This window comes from Heteronotia binoei, chromosome 1, assembly GCF_032191835.1.
Source record: "Heteronotia binoei isolate CCM8104 ecotype False Entrance Well chromosome 1, APGP_CSIRO_Hbin_v1, whole genome shotgun sequence".
Lineage (NCBI taxonomy): Eukaryota > Metazoa > Chordata > Lepidosauria > Squamata > Gekkonidae > Heteronotia > Heteronotia binoei.
The window spans coordinates 268349527-268366583 of record NC_083223.1 but is presented as its reverse complement, the minus strand read 5'-3'; the positions used below and the strand labels follow the sequence as shown (position 1 = coordinate 268366583).

General features: G+C 51.2%; 1 protein-coding gene across 1 annotated transcript in view; it reads right to left on the bottom strand.

The window, feature by feature from the left end:
* The window catches only part of NUP210L (nucleoporin 210 like), a 119595-nt gene that overhangs the window by 10728 nt on the left and 91810 nt on the right, over positions 1–17057 (bottom strand). Inside the window, exons 29-33 of the mRNA XM_060253906.1 lie at positions 15584–15675; positions 12569–12743; positions 10226–10401; positions 7343–7563; positions 1894–2030 (exon numbers count right to left, since the gene is read on the bottom strand). Coding sequence (XP_060109889.1) covers positions 1894–2030; positions 7343–7563; positions 10226–10401; positions 12569–12743; positions 15584–15675 — 801 coding nt within the window. The remainder of the gene's footprint in view (positions 1–1893; positions 2031–7342; positions 7564–10225; positions 10402–12568; positions 12744–15583; positions 15676–17057) is intronic.

The window sequence follows — 17057 nt, the reverse complement described above, 5'->3', positions numbered from 1 at the left end:
ATTAGGAGAGCGGGCAGCCAGCCAGCCAGCCACCAGGAGCTTTGCCACACCCCCAGCAGCCTTCATTAACCCCTGGAGAAGCCCACGCCACTCTTTCTCCACTTCTTATGTGATTTTGGGCAGCGGGTGGCTTGCTGGCCTTTTGACTGGGGAGGGTGGCCCAGGAGAGCCCCAGGCGAGCGAGGCCTGCTTGGGCTGGCTGGATCTCTAGCCACCTCCCTTTACAACAGACACCCCGTGAATTAGGTGGGGCTGAGACAGCATCTGTCCTTTCAAGGACACCTCTTGCGCGAGAGCTACGGCTAACCCAAGGCCATTCCAGCAGCTGCAAGCGGAGGAGTGGGGAATCAAATATTACGAAATAACGGAAGAACTTTTCGAGAGCTCACCTGTTTTTTTACACTGAAGTACACAGCGCTGCAGAGTTTTTATGCCCAGCGTTCTTGTAACGGTCGCGTTTATAACGACGTATTTGCTTTAGATGCCGTTTGGCCTGTTAGCTGCCCTGAGTCCGTTTGCGGAGACAGCGGGATACAAATACGAAGTAATAAACAAACCCTGGTGTCCCAGATAACCATCCGCGCGCTTAACCGCTACATCGCATGGGTGTGTAGATATGGGAGGCTGGCTTCGTGTGCGGGTGCGCTTTTATTGGTTGCTTCCGATGTTCTGTTTTTCCGTCTTCGTTTTAAAAAAAAAGTGACCGTAGGTGGACAACACTCTTGCCCTGACCTGGCTGGCCCAGGCGAGCCTGATCTCATCAGAGCTGGGAAGCTAAACAGGGTCAGCCCTGGCCAGTATTTGGATGGGAGGCAGGCGATGGCAAGCCACCTTTGGACATCTCTTGCCTCGAAAACCCTACAGGACTGCTATATGTTGCTGCCACCAGGTACATCGGGGTGTCAAACGTGCGGCCTGGGGGCCGAATCAGGTCCCCAGAGGGCCCCTATCAAGCCCCCCCCCGAGCAACTGGCTCTTGTCTGCTTCCTTCTTCCTCTCTCCTGATTCCTTCTGCCTCACGGCTTGCTTTGTCAAGGCTTGCTCAATCGCACAGGAGCCACAGAGCAAAGCCTCTGTCTTGGTGTAGTGGTTAAGTGTGCGGACTCTTATCTGGGAGAACCGGGTTTGATTCCCCACTCCTCCACTTGCACCTGCTGGCATGGCCTTGGGTCAGCCATAGCTCTCGCAGAGTTGTCCTTGAAAGGGCAGCTGCTGTAAGAGCTCTCTTAGCCCCACCCACCTCACAGGGTGTCTGTTGTGGGGGAGGAAGGTAAAGGAGATTGTGAGCCGCTCTGAGACTCTTTGGAGTGGAGGGCAGGATATAAATCCAATATCATCTTCTTCTTCTTCTTCTCCATTGGCTGAGGCTCCTCCGTTGGGGAGGAAGGCAGAGCTTGTTTTTCCAGGCTCTCTCAATCACACAGCAGAGCTACTGAGCCAAGCCTCTGTTCCTTCCCCCTTCTGGTCACCCGGTGAAGGAAGGAATGAAGGAAAGAGCCAGAGCTTCCTTTGCTCGGTTCCCTGGTTCCCATGGGAGAAATACAAAGAAAGCACCTTTAAGACCGATGAATGCTAATGTTTTAAGTTTTTTTTTTAAATTGTGTTTGTGTCCTTTATAAAGTTAATATCCCTGCTACCTAATCATAAGTAGGTACACACATGGTGTGGCCCAATCCGACACGGTCTGTCCCGACAAGGTCTCATTTATGTCAGATCCGGCCCTCATAACAAATGAGTTCGACACCCTTGAATCTACATCCTCAGTCTTTAGTTCTCAGCCTTCCCTTTCTGGTGGTGGAGGGGAAGGCGGAACCTGTGACTTTAGAATGAAGCAACCTACTTCCTGTGACCCACGCAGAGCACCAGCTGACCCATCGTTACAGAAGAGCGCACCTCTCGGTAGGTTTTCACTATCCCCGGGATATCGTGGAAGACGGTCGTTTTCCCAGCATTCTTTGCAAACGCGGCTCCAGTCGTCGTATCTAACTCAAGGACGTCGTTGAGCGAGATATGCCATGTGCCAGCTTCTCCTAAAAAAGGAAGCCAAAGAACAATGTTCCCCCCTTTACATTTTCATTCATTCTCCATTGTGTTCCAAAGATCCCAAGAATATAAAGAACCGGTGGTCTAGTTACTGCCAGTGTTCCCTCTAAGCTGAGTTAGCATGAGCTAGCTCACAGATTTTTAGCTTCCAGCTCACAGATTTTTGTCTTAGCTCAGGAAGGATGACCCCAGAGCACAATAATTTATGCAGCAGCTCACAACTTTCATGCCAGCTCACAACTTTAGTGCCAGTAGCTCACAAAGTAGAATTCTTGCTCACAAGACTGTGCAGCTTAGGAGGAACATTGCTACTGTTGGTATGGATGTAGTCAGATCAAATCCCACTCCAGAGGAAACCTGTCTGGATAACCTCAGGCGTTCGCCTCTGAGCCTCAGAACCTCTGCCTGTAGGCTGGAAGGAATTACTTTGTGGGGAAGGGGGTTGGGAAAAGGAACAAATGTAAAACTTCCAAATGTGTTTTTTTCCTGTTACAAGAGATATGCAAATGATGAGCATCGGCCACCCTCTTCTGCAGTAGCCTGGCAGCCCAACCTAACCTTATCTTGTCGCAACCTGCAAGCTAAGTAGAGTCAACCGTGGTTAGTATTTGGATGGGAGACCACCTAGGAAGCCTTAAGAACATAAGAGAAGCCATGTTGGATCAGGCCAATGGCCCATCCAGTCCAACACTCTGTGTCACACAGTGGCCATAAGAACATAAGAGAAGCCACGTTGGGTCAGGCCAATGGCCCATCCAGTCCAACACTCTGTGTCACACAGTGGCCATAAGAACATAAGAGAAGCCATGTTGGATCAGGCCAATGGCCCATCCAGCCCAACACTCTGTGTCACACAGTGGCCATAAGAACATAAGAGAAGCCATGTTGGATCAGGCCAATGGCCCATCCAGCCCAACACTCTGTGTCACACAGTGGCCATAAGAACATAAGAAAAGTCATGCTGGATCAGGCCAATGGCCCATCCAGCCCAACACTCTGTGTCACACAGTGGCCATAAGAACATAAGAGAAGCCATGCTGGATCAGGCCAATGGCCCATCCAGTCCAACACTCTGGGTCATACAGTGGCCAAAAACCCCCAAGTGCCATCAAGAGGTCCACCAGTGGGGCTGGAAGCCCTTCCACTGCCCCCCCAAAGCACAAGAATACAGAGCATCACTGCCCCAGACAGAGTTCCAACAATACACTATGGCTAATAGCCACTGATGGACCTCTGCTCCATATGCTTATCCATTTCCCTCTTGAAGCTGGCTATGCTTGTAGCCGCCACCACCTCCTGTGGCAGTGAATTCCACATGTTAATCACCCTTTGGGTGAAGAAGGGCTTCCTTTTATCCATTCTAACTGGACTGCACAGCAATTTCATGGAGTGCCCACGAGTTCTTGTATTGTGAGAAAGGGAGAAAAGCACTTCTTTCTCTACCTTCTCTATTCCATGCATAATCTTGTAAACCTCTATCATGTCACCCCACAGTCGACGCTTCTATCATGTCACCCCGCAGTCAATGTTTACCTACAAAGGGATTTTTTTATCCTACCGGAGCAGACATGCCACAATCCATTGGGAGGAGGGCGTTTGCACCCAAATGCAGCCCCGTGGCTACAGGCCTGGCTGAATCCCATGGATTCATTCCGCTAACTGCACAAGAAGCCCTCCCCAGATGTCAGACTGCCCTTTGTCACCAGACAGCTCCTTGCCCTAGGGAAAAGGGCTACTAAGGAAACACATTTTAAAAAATTAAGGTAACATTGCTACAATGAGTTCTTTGTGGGGCTGACAGTAAACACAGATCAGAAGGACAAGTACAAGGATATAAACCGGAACAAGGAGCAGCCACACGAGAGCTTCACTGGCTTCTGGCTTATTTTTGGCAGCTGTTATCTAGAAAGCCCCAAATGGTCTGGGATTGTACATCCTTGGGGCAGAGGGGCCATGGCTCAGCGGTAGAGCCTCTGCTTGGCGTGTGGACAGTCCCCGGTTCAATCCCCGGCATCTCCAGTTAAAAAGATCAGGCAATAGGCGATGCGCAAGACCTTTAAGTGACACACCGAGGAGCCACTGTCCGCCTGAGTAGACACAGGATCGGCCTTAGAGTGTATGGCACCCTAGGCAAGGCTAACTTCTGGCGCCCTGCCGGCCCCCCCAGCACTGATAACATCACCAATTCATCACCCCCAGAAGGCAACTGCCTAGTTTGCTGGCCCTGAGTAGACCATGCTGACCTTGATGGACCAAGGGACTGATTCAGCATACAGCAGCTTTATGTGCATCTGCCTGAGCAGGACCACCTACTCTCACGTGAACGTGAGCCGGATCGCAGGGATGCCAGCCTCCAGGTGGGACCTGGGGATCCCCCGGAATTACAGCCTACGTCCAGGCTACAGAGAACAGCTCTCCTGGAGAAAATGGATGCTTTGGAGGGTGGACTCTATGGCACTGTACCCTGCTGAGGGCTCTGTTCTCCCAGGCTCTACTCCCAAATCTCCAAGTGTTTCCCAGTCTGGATCTAGCAGCCCTACCCACCATCCCCCACTGGTGGCCAGGAGGGCAGAACCTTTGTCTCTTTGATACCCCCACCTTCAAAGTGTTGTGAGTCCGGGTAGGTGACTACCAGGGACAGGGCCTTTTCTGTTGTGGCCCTGCACTCTGCAAATGCTGTCCCGACGCCTATCAGGCTAATGTTTAAGCCAGGGGTGGCCAAACTGTGGCTCTTTCACAGATATTGTGTGGCTCTCAAAGCCCCCACTGCCCTGTCGGCCAGCTTGGAGAAGGCATTTGTCTCTTTCAGTCACTTCTCCAAGTAAGCCAGCAGGTAGCTTGGAGAATGCATTTAAAGTTGCTTTCTTTCCACCTCTCCTCCATCTTCCTTCCTTGCTGTCTTGCGGCTCTCAAACCTCTGATGTTTAATTCTGTGTGGCTCTTACATTAAGCAAGTTTGGCCACTCCTGGTTTAAGCTGATGGCTCTGAGGCTCCAGTTGAAGATACCGTTATTCCCCTTCTTCCAAGCTGCAATTAGTGTTTAACGCACTGAACCGATAGAACAAAGCAGGAGACAAGCAGCACCTTTAAGACCAACAAACTTTTATTCAGAATGCAAGCTTTCGTGTGCATGCGCGCTTCTTCAGACGAGACGAGAAGCGTGCATGCCCACAAAAGCTCGCATTCTGAATAAAAGTTTGTTGGTCCGAAAGGTGCTACTTGACTCCTACTTTGTTCTACTGCTTCAGACCAACACGGCTGTCCACCCGGATCTATCACTGAATTGACGTTGGCTCTAAATCTTTGTGTACTTTTTATTTTAGTCTGTGGACATGCAAGCTTTGGCAAGTGGTTAAACTTAACAGGGGTTTACTTCGGTGTCTACGAGCTTCAGGTGGCACTGTAAGCTCCCTGCTGGTTCTGAGTACAGAATCCAAAAAGAGCCATCAGCTTAAACCAGGAGTGGCCAAACTTGCTTAACGTAAGAGCCACATAGAATAAACATCAGATGTTTGAGAGCCGCAAGACAGCAAGGAAGGAAGATGATGGAGAGTTGGAAAGAAAGCAACTTTAACTTTAAATGCATTCTCCAAGCTACCGGCTGGCTTGACTTGGAGAAGTGATTTAAAGAGACAGATGACTTCTCCAAGCTTTTGGCAGCTCATCAGAGTGAAAAGAGTCCTCCCCTATTCAAAGCCAGAAGATTGCGGCTTGTGTTTCTGCAACTGAGACAGCCCCCCTCGGAGCTCATGCAGGGCCATTTTAAGGGTGGCTGATTAAAGAGAAAGGCTTGCCTAAGAGCGGGTTTTGGAGGAGGGGCGGGAGGAAGATGGAAAATGCTCCACATTCCGGCACATGTGCTCCAGGATGTTCTTTTGTCCCAAGTCTAAATGCGCTCTAGAGGCTGACGGACTGGAGGCAGGCCCCATTGTGTGCGAGAGTTTTTAAACGCACGTGCTGCAAAGGAGGGCTTCTTCATTCCCATCTTCCCTTGCCTGTGGCAAGCCAGGGATGGAGAAACAACAAAGCAGGTGGGCTGGGGACTGTGGGGAGAGAGGGTGGAAATCAAAAGCACCCTGAGCAGTGGGGGGCGGCGGGGGGGGGGGAGAAGTTTTATTTGAGTCATAGAATCATCGAGGTGGAAGGAACTTCCAGGGTCATTTAGTCCAACCTCCTGCACAATGCAGGAAACTCACAAACACCTCCCCCTAAATTCACAGGATCTTCATTGCTGTCAGATGGCCATCCAGCCTCTGTTGAAAAACCTCCAAGGAAGGAGGAGTCAAGACCTATGGGAGAAGCAGAGCATACTAAGTCACAGAAAGAGTTTACAGATGGGCAGGGCTTTTTTTTTGTAGCAGGAGCTCCTTTGCATATTAGACCACACACCCCTGGAGAGCCAGTTTGGTGTAGTGGTTAAGTGTGCGGACTCTTATCTGGGGGAACCAGGCTTGATTCTCCACTCCTCCACTTGCACCTGCTAGCATGGCCTTGGGTCAGCCATAGCTCTGGCAGAGGTTGTCCTTGAAAGGGCAGCTTCTGGGACAGCCCTCTCCAGCCCCACCCACCTCACAGGGTGTCTGTTGTGGGGGAGGAAGGTAAAGGAGATTGTGAGCCGCTCTGAGACTCTTCGGTGTGGAGGACAGGATATAATTCCAATATCTTCATCTACGTCACAAGGTGTCTGTTGTGGGGGGGTGGAAGGTAAAGGAGATTGTGAGCCCCTCTGAGACTCTTTGGAGTGGAGGGCGGGATATAAATCCAATATCTTCTTCTACCCCTGATGTTGCCAGTCCTCCAAGAGCTTACAGGGGTCTCAGTACAGGGCCTACTGTCAGCTCCAGGAGGATTGGCTACATCTGGGGTGGGGGGGGGTGGCCTAATATGCAAAGGAGTTCCTGCTACCAAAAAAGCCCTGCAAATGGGAAGAGGTAGTTTAGGGAAGGGACCGTGGCTCAGAAACAGAACATTTGCTTGTTGTGCAAAAGGTCCCTAGTTCAATCCCCGGATTAGGTGGCAAGTGATGTGAAAGACCTCAGCCTGAGACCCTGGGGAGCAGCTGCAAGTCTGAGTCGACAATACTGACCTTGATGGACCGATGGTCTGACTCAGTACAAGGCAGCTGTACATGCTTCCATTTGTCCATCACCAGCAGACCCACCTCCCTGGGACAACAGCTAGGACTCTGAGTTAGCAGAGTGTCCTCAAAACAGCCATGTTTTAGCAGCCGGATGGAGGAGCTTATTAACCAGTGCCTGCTGAACAGAGGCCATGTCGGCCAAAGGCTACCCGACTGACCTTCCTGGTCGACGAGGGGTGTGTTAAAACACACCACGTCCCCCAGAGCGAGCGGCTCCGAGAGGTCTGGCTCAATGACATGCTCCACGGGGACAGGGATGTAATCCGCCATGCCGGGGTGCTTCTCGTCCCATACGCCCACCAGGGTCACGCCCCTGTTCACAGCTTGGGCGACGTAGGTGTAGTTCTTGTTGCTGGGACGGATGAGGAGCAGGTCGTCTCTGGAGACGGAAAAGGGGAATCCGTAAAAACGGGGGGGATGGCTCCTGCACAGTGTCGCTGCAGAGAATAGCAAAGAATAGGGGAGGGACAATAGCTCAGGGGTAGAGCATCTGCTTGGTAAGCAGAAGGTCCCAGGTTCAATCTCCGGCATCTCCAACTAAAAAGGGTCCAGACAAGTAGGCATGAAAAACTTCAGCTTGAGACCCTGGAAAGCCGCTGCTAGTCTGAGTAGACAAGACTGACTTTGATGGACCGAGGGTCTGATTCAGTAGAAGGCAGCTTCATATGTTCATATATATGTTCAATACAGATGCAGAGGGGCGGCTGTGTCGGTCTGAAGCCACAGAACAAAGCTCGAGTCCAGTGGCACCTTTGAGACCAACAAAAGTTTAATTCTGGGTATAAGCTTTTGTGTGCAGGTATACTAGAGAGCCAGTTTGGTGTCGTGGTTAAGCGCGCAGACTCTTATCTGGTAGAACCGGGTTTGATTCCCCACTCCTCCGCTTGCACCTGCTAGCATGGCCTTGGGTCAGCCATAGCTCTGGCAGAGGTTGTCCTTGAAAGGGCAGCTGTTGTCAGAGCTCTCTCAGCCCCCACCTACCTCACAGGGTGTCTGTTGCGGAGGGAGAAGATATGCGAGATTGTGAGCTGCTCTGAGACTGTGAGTGGAGGGCAGAATATAAATCCAATGTCGTCTTCTTCTACTACTACTACTAAAATTTATACCCAGGATTACACTTTGTGGTTTTAAAGGTGCCACTGGACTCATTGTTCTACCAGAGTTTGAGGCAGCTTTATTAGTCCCTCTGAATGCCGATAAATGCTGCAGATGCATTAATGTTCAATGTGAGTAACAGTGTTTCAGGGTCTACTGCTGAGTGATACTAGAACCTGAGGATACTAGAACTTGAAGGAACTTGAGGGTAATGATGGGCAGTAGGTTCAGGACAGACAAAAGGAAATGCCTTATTATACAGAGAGTGATCAAAAGGTGGAATTCACTGCCAGCAAATGTAGTGATGGCCACAGGCACAGACAGCTTTAAAAGGGGATAAGGTAGATTCACAGAGGATGAATCACAGAATCATAGACTTGGAAGGGACCTCTCCAAGGGTCATCTAGTCCAACCCCCTGAACAATGCAGGAAACTCACAAACCCCCTACATTCACAGGATCTTCATTGCTGTCAGATGGCCATCTAGCCTCTGTTTAAAGCCAGTTTGGTGTAATGGTTAAGTGTGCGGACTCTTATCTGGGAGAACCGGGTTTGATTCCCCACTCCTCCACTTGCACCTGCTGGAATGGCCTTGGGTCAGCCATAGCTCTGGCACAGGTTGTCCTTGAAAGGGCAGCTGCTGTGAGAGCCCTCTCCAGCCCCACCCACCTCACAGGGTGTCTGTTGTGGGGGAGGAAGGTAAAGGAGATTGTGAGCTGCTCTGAGACTCTTCGGAGTGGAGGGCAGGATAGAAATCCAATATCTTCTTCTTCTTATCTTCTAAAAACCTCCAAGGAGAGCCCACCACCTCCTGAGGAAGCCTGTTCCACTGAGGAATCGCTCTAACGGTCAGGAAGTTCTTCCTAATGTTGAGCCGGAAACTCTTTTGATTTAATTTCAACCCGTTGGTTCTGGTCCTGCCTTCTGGGGCCACAGAAAACAACTCCATACCATCCTCTAGACGACAGCCCTTCAAGTGCTTGAGGATGATGATCATATCACCTCTCAGCCGCCTCCTCTCCAGGTTAAACAGGCCCAGCTCCTTCAATCTTTCTTCATAGGACTTGGTCTCCAGACGCCTCACCATCTTCGTCGCCCTCCTCTGGACCTGACCCAGCTATCAGCGGCTACTAGCCATGGTGGGTGAGGAGAAGCTGCACATTCAGAAGCACCAGTCTTCTGAATTCCAGAGACAGGAGGCAACGTCGGGGAAAGCCTTGGTCTCTCTGCCCTCTTGTTCACCCTCCACAGAAAGTGCTGTGTGAGACAGGATGCTGGACAAGAGGGACCCTCGCTGGCCTGATCCAGCAGGGCTCTTCTTATGGAGAACCAATATGCCCTTATGGAGCGAAAGGAGGAGGAGACTGGATTAACAGTATTTATTATTTATTTTATTCGACTTCTTGCCTGCCCTTCCTGTAGAACAGGCTCAGGGAATGTTACATAGAATCATAGAGCTGGAAGGGACCTCCAGGGTCACTCATTTATTTATACCCCGCCCTGAGGGTCAATCATTTATTTATATATAATTTATACCCTGCCCTTCGCTCGGAGTCTCAGAGCGGCTTACGGTCTCCTTCCCTTCCTCTCCCCACAACAGACACCCTGTGAGGCAGGTGGGGCTGAGAGAGCTCTGAGAGAACAACTCTAGGAGAACTCGTGACTGACTCAAGGTCACATCGGCAGCTGCATATAGAGGCATGGCAAATCAAGCCCGGTTCTCCGGATTAAAGCCTGCGCTCTGACCCATTATGCCAAACCGGCGTGGACTCTTCAAAGCTGTGGCTAGCGGACGCTTGAGAGCTACTGAATCCAGGAGACAGTTTCTCCACAGCTTGAGGAACGATGGCCCTGAAATCAAATCATGCTCCCCAAACGTGGCCCTAAAATCAAAAACATGCTCCCCGCCTTTTTTTTTTGTCTGGTGTGTCTTTCTGGGACAGTACCTGTTCAAGGCCAGGTAAAGTTGAGTGTTCTGAGTGTGGAATTTCTCCCCGGTGCTGTCGTAGAACTGAACGGTGAAGGTCAGGGTCATGCCCAAGGGAAAGGCATGCAGGGGCATCCTGCTGGCCGTGTAGAGCTTGGGAAAGCTGCTGAGCCTCAGGTAGGACACCGGGGCCACCTGGAAAGGAAAAGATGTCTTTGTTTCTGTATCAGACGCTGTTCGATTGCATTGCTTGACTGCTACAGATATAGAGTGCCTCTACAAATCCAGCCACGCTGTTCTCCATGGCAAGCAACTCACGGTTTTTTCAGTACCAGAGCGGTGCTGTGAGACCTTCACAAGAATTGTTTTTATTTTATTGATTTATTTAGAACAGCGGTGTCAAACATGTGGCCCGGGGGCTGAATCAGGCCCCTGAAGGGTTCCTATTGGGTCCCCGAGCAACTGGCTGTCATCTGCTTCCTTCTTCCTCGCTTTTGCTTCCTTCGGCATCACAGCTTGCTTTGCAAGGCTCGCTCAATTGCGCAGCAGAGCTACTGAACCAAGCCTCTCTTTCTTCTACTGTCTGAGGCTCCTTCCCCTCCTGGTCCCCTGGGGAAGGAAGGAGCTTCCTTTACCCAGTTCACTGGATCCCATGGGAGAAATACAGAGAAAGCACCTTTAAGACCAATGAGTGCTAATGTTTTAAGCATGTTCTATTTTGGGGGTTTTTTTAAAAAAATCTTTAATTGTGCTTGTCTGTGCCCTTTATAAAGTTTGTATCTCTGCTACATAATCTTAAATAGGTACACACACAGCCCGGCCCGACATGGCCTGGTGTGACGAGGTCTCATTTGTGTCTGATCCAGCCCTCATAACAAATGAGTTCGACACCCCTGATTTAGAACATTTACTAGCTGCCTTTCTTCCTTACAGAGCTCAAGGTGGCTTACACGTGTAGAATAAAATACATCAAATGAATAAAACTGAGATTTCAAATCACTTCTCAGGACCACAGCTAAAAATAACCAAACACAAGCCTAAATAAAACTGCTCTTAACTGTGTCTTAAAGTTCAAAACTGAGCGGGCCATGTGCACTTCCCTAGGGAGGACGTTCCAAAACTGTGGAGCCACCACCAAAAAAGCCCTGTCTTGTGTTCCCACCAAACGAGCCTCTTTGATTGATGGGGCAGTCAGGAGGGCCCCTCCCTGGGATCTTGATTCCTGGACAGGAACACGTAGGAGAAGACAGTCCTTCAGATACCCCATCCCAAGCCATGTGGGGCTTCAAAGGGAAAAGCCAACACCTTGAATCGTGCTCGGGGAGTGTATTAGTAGCCAGTGAAATTGCAAGGGGGGGGGGGGGAATCAGGGTCGTATGCTCCTGACTGCTGGCCCCACCCAGCAATCCAGCCACAGCATAGGATACTAGCTGCAGGCCCTCCTTTCCCCTACCCACCATGGCATGTCCCCATCTGTCTTGCAGCCCCATCAACCACGACCAAGATATACTTACTTAACTTGTTTATACCCCGGCCCAGACCTTGAATTCAGCAGGAGCACAGCTCCTAAACTTTTCTGAGGGTTCCCCCTCCTCCACCCCACCTACCTTGTCCATTGAATAGGAGGTACAGCTGCATAACAGTCCTTGGATTAGGAAAGCAGGCAGCCAACCTGCCACCAGGAGCTTTGCCACGCCCCCAGAGGCCCTCGTTAACACCTGGAGAAGCCCGTGCCACCTTTTCTCCACTTCTTATATGATATTGGGCAGCAGGTGGCTTGCTGGCTTTTTGACTGTGAGTGGGGGCAGCCAAGGAGAGCCCCAGGAGAGTGAGGCCTGCTTGGGCTGGTTGGATCTCTAGCCAACCCAAGCAGGTCTCGCTTGCCTGGGGCTCTCCTTTCTGGCATCAGGTTCCTGTTGGCTGAGGGCGGGCGGCAGCATATGCTAATGAGTTATGCTAATGAGCTCCACCATCTATTTTTCTACAAAACGACCCCTGCCCCTACCCTTCTCCCCTCCTCCATGTTATCCTCTCAACAACCCTGTGAGGTAGGTTAGGCTGAGGGTGTATGCCTGGCCCAAGGTCACCCAGTAACTTTCTGTGGCAGCGTGCGGATTTGCACTGGGGCCTCCGGCACTTTTGCCGTACTACTGTTGATCCCACGCCCACCCACCAGAGCCAGCCCTACACTCTGGCACTCTAAGCAAGGCTAACGTTTGGCGCCCCACTCCATGCGCTGATAATGTCACCGAGTCACATGGGGGGGCACCCAATTCATCACCCCCAGAAGGCTGGCGCCCTAGGCAATCACCTAGTTCGCCTACCGGCAGGGCTTACCCTGCCACCCACAGAGTGTTCTTACCCGCACTCCAGTGATGATAGTCTGGTTGACGCCGAAAGATTCCAAGGAGGTCAGCTCCAACACGGCAGTCCCTGTAACAGCTCCTGCTTTGAGGAGGCCATGCCTGTCCTCCTCGATGACGGAGGAGTTGGGGTAGCACTGGAGGAGCTGGGAGCTCACAAAGGCTGCCCCGTCCCTGCATTAGGGAAGGAAAAAAGAGTGAGCGTGCCCCAGCGTGGGGCGGTGGAAGTAAAACACTTGATGGCCAGTGTTGGGGAGGTAAGCCGTAGGAAGCAGAAAGACCTGGGACTTCCCACTGACTACGCTTAAGGTAGTAGATCAAGATTGGTAGCTGTGTTAGTCTGTCTGTAGCAGCAGAACATAAGAACGTAAGAGAAGCCATGTTGGATCAGGCCAATGGCGCATCCAGTCCAACACTCTGTGTCACACAGTGGCCAAAAACCCCAGGTGCCATCGGGAGGTCCATCAGTGAGGCCAGGACAGTGAGACCAGGACAGCCCTCCCACTGTTGCCCCCCACGCAAGCACCAAGAGTACAGAGCATCACTGCTCAGACATAAGAACATAAGAGAAGCCATGTTGGATGAGGCCAATGGCGCATCCAGTCCAACACTCTGTGTCACACAGTGGCCAAAAACCCCAGGTGCCATCGGGAGGTCCATCAGTGAGGCCAGGACAGTGAGACCAGGACAGCCCTCCCACTGTTGCCCCCCACGCAAGCACCAAGAGTACAGAGCATCACTGCTCAGACATAAGAACATAAGAGAAGCCATGTTGGATGAGGCCAATGGCGCATCCAGTCCAACATTCTGTGTCACACAGTGGCCAAAAACTCCAGGTGCCCTCGGGAGGTCCATCAGTGGGGCCAGGACACTAGAAGCCCTCCCACTGTTGCCCCTCCCAAGCACCAAGAATACAGAGCCTCACTGCCCCAGACAGAGAGTTTTAGAGAGTATAAGAATATAAGAAAAAATAGCAAGAGAAATAGAATAAAGAAGAAAACGTGAAGAAACGGAGGCTAGATGTTTGAGGTAAACGAGGAGCGCAGCGAGGTAAGACTATCCCGGGCGGCGGTTGGAAAGAAACTGAGTGGGTGGGGCGCCTCCCTCTCGCTCCAGGCATGCGCAGTGGATGCCTGCTCCCCAGAGCGAAAGGGAGTGCGCGCCAAAAATAACGCCTAGGCTAGCTTTTAAAATCTCCGAGGTAGGGTTCGTCCTGACGGGAAAACCCATGTGTGGGACTGCACAGAGACCACGAAGAAGATCAAAAGGTCCTGTAGCACCTTAAAAACTAACATAATTTGTGGTGGGGGATGAGCTTTTGCGAGTTGCTGCTCGCTTCTTCAAATCCAGTGACCCACCTTTTCTTTGTGGCCTTGCTCAACTTGAATGCTTGAGCGGACCGCATGTATTCTTTTTATTCATTTACCGAACGATGTTATATTTCAAATGCTTTAGAAGTCTTATCTCTGGAAATTCACCACACCTATGGACTTGCTATCTGTAGTCAGGTAATGGGGAGAGGCAGAGGGGAAACTTGCTACCTGTGGAGTGTGTGATAGCTTGAAATTGCGAAGCTGGGATAGATTGTCCCTGTTCTAGTTTGCAGGAGTGAAGCGGGAAGTGTGGGCAACGCTTTAAAAGGCAACACAGCTAGAGCGCTAGATGTATATGTTTACCGGGAGATACTCTCAGAGTCACTGTTGGCAGTGGTTGTAACTCAGTTTGTTCTTGGCAATCTTGGGGAGCAAGGCAATGGAGAGCCGTTGCCGAATCTGGTTAGCCATAGGACTTTTCCTGACCTCCTGAGGAGTAATTTGAAAGAACAGGGAAGACTTACAACGCACCAGTCATAACCAATCAGAGGGGAAGCCTGAACGTGACTTGAAGTGGAAACATACAGTACGAAGCTGCCTTATATTGAATCAGACCCTGGGTCCATCAAAGTCAGTCTTGTCTACTCAGACTGGCAGCGGCTCTCCAGGGTCTCAAGCTGAGGTTTTTCACACCTACTAGCCTGGGACCCTTTTTAGTTGGAGATGTGGGGGATTGAACCTGGGACCTCCTGCTTACCAAGCAGATGCTCTACCACTGAGCCACTGTCCCTCCCCTAAATGACACTGCCTTCTACTGAATCAGACCCTGGATCCATCAAAGTCAGTCTTGTCTACTCAGACTGGCAGCGGCTCTCCAGGATCTCAAGCTGAGGTTTTTCACGCCTATTTGCCTGGACCCATCTCCAACTAAAAAGGGTCCAGGCAAGCAAGGTTTTGAGGTTTATTGGATTTATATCCCGCCCTCCCCACCAAAGCAGGCTCAGGGCGGCTCACAACCAGTGAAATCAAAGCAACTCACTCACATTACTTACATAATAAATTAAAATTAAACAGTTAAAACAGTCTGGTGCTAATAGAATTTGATATTGTTTCATTTCAGATGGCGTTCAGTATATATGAGGTGTCATTCCCAACTACCATAACAGTCATTCCAGATCAATTAAAGGCCTGCCGGAATAGTGTTGTATTGCGGAATTGGGCGAGGTCCCACAAGGCCCTAACCTCTTCCGGCAGCTGATTCCACCAATAGGGGGCAGTAGTCGAGAAGGCTCTCTCTCTGGGGGACTTCAATCTTGCCTCCCTCGGCCCGGGGATCACTAATAGATTTTGCGTCCCCAATCTAATTACCCTCTGGGGAAAATGTGAGGAGAGACGGTCCCTAAGGTAAGGTGCGAAAAACCTCAGCCTGAGACCCTGGAGAGCTGCTGCCAGTCTGAGTAGACAATACTGACTTATACTGACAATACGGAGTAGACAATACTGACTGAGTAGACAATACCGGCTCTTTACAGCAGAATTATTTATTCTATTTATTTCTTTTGATTTACAACCCGCTTTCCCTGAAACTGGCTCAGTTTTTTTTTTTGCTCTGCAGTGTCTTTCTGGGCTGCAAACGCGGCCTTGTTTTTTCTGACCTTTGCCCTCCTCCCTCCCCGCCCCTGCCCATCTCTACTCCAATACCTGTTAGAGAGCACCCTGAGTTGTGAATTCATGGACATCAAGATTTGTTCCGTGGGGCACTCTGGGGAGTGGAGCCGAAGCTTGTCAAATACCTGTAAGGAGAGAGGGAAGGGCGGGAACACCCCTCCCCCGACGTTCACATTAACTAAGAAGAGGAGGGAGGAGGACGAGATTGGATTTATACCCCACCCTTCGCTAGCCAAAGGCGTCTCAGAGCGGCTTACAAATCTCCTTTCCCTTCCCTTCTCCACAACAGGCACCCTCCCGTGAGGTAAGGTGGGGCTGAGAGAGCTCTCCAAGAACTGCTCATGAGGCTTTGAGAGAAATCCTGGCAAAGCCAGCTGTGGCACAGGGAGGGCATCCAATGAGAGCGATGGGCGGAAGTCCATGACAGACAAAAAAGAAATACTGCTTTTTGCAGAGAGGGAGGAAAAAAATGTCGGAACTAGCTGCCAGAGGATGTAGTGATGGCCACATGAACAAACAGCTCTAGAAGGGGATCAGATAGCTTCATGGAGCATGATGAATGTGGGGGTTCCCCTCAGCCCCTAGCCATGGCGGCTGAGGGGAACCCCCACATTCAGAGGCACTAAGCCTCTGAATCCCAGAGCCAGGAGGCAACATCAGCCTTTATGCTTTTATCATTCGCCGTCCAGAGGAATTGGGTGGCTGCGTTGTGAGACAGGCTGCTGGAGGAGGTGGACTGCTGGTCTGATCCAGCAGGGCTTTTCTTACGTTCATAGCATGGGAAGGCCTCAGCCTCCATGTCCTGTTGTCGGCCCTCCAGAGGAACTGGTTGAGGCCACTGTGTGAGGCAGGAGGCTGGACTAGATGGACCCTCTCTGGTCTGATCCAGCAGGGCTCTTCTGATGTTCTTATGAGGGGAAGGCCTCGGCCTCTCTGCCCTGTTGCTGGCCCTCCAGAGGAACTGACTGAGGCCACTGTGTGAGGCAGGAGGCTGGACTAGATGAACCCTCAGTGGTCTGATCCAGCAGGGCTCTTCTAATGTTCTTATGAGGGGAAGGCCTCAGCCTCTCTGCCCTGCTGTTGGCCCTCCAGAGGAACTGGTTGAGGCCACTGTGTGAGGCAGGAGGCTGGGCTAGATGGACCCTCACTGGTCTGATCCAGCAGGGCTCTTCTGATGTTCTTATGAGGGGAAGGCCTCAGCCTCTCTGCCCTGCTGTTGGCCCTCCAGAGGAACTGGTTGAGGCCACTGTGTGAGACAGGAGGCTGGACTAGATGGACCCTCACTGGTCTGATCCAGCAGGGCTCTTCTGATGTTCTTATGAGGGGAAGGCCTCAGCCTCTCTGCCCTGTTGTTGGCCCTCCAGAGGAACTGGTTGAGGCCACTGTGTGAGACAGGATGCTGGACTAGATGGACCCTCACTGGTCTGATCCAGCAGGGCTCTTCTGATGTTCTTATGAGGGGAAGGCCTCAGCCTCTCTGCCCTGCTGTTGGCCCTCCAGAGGAACT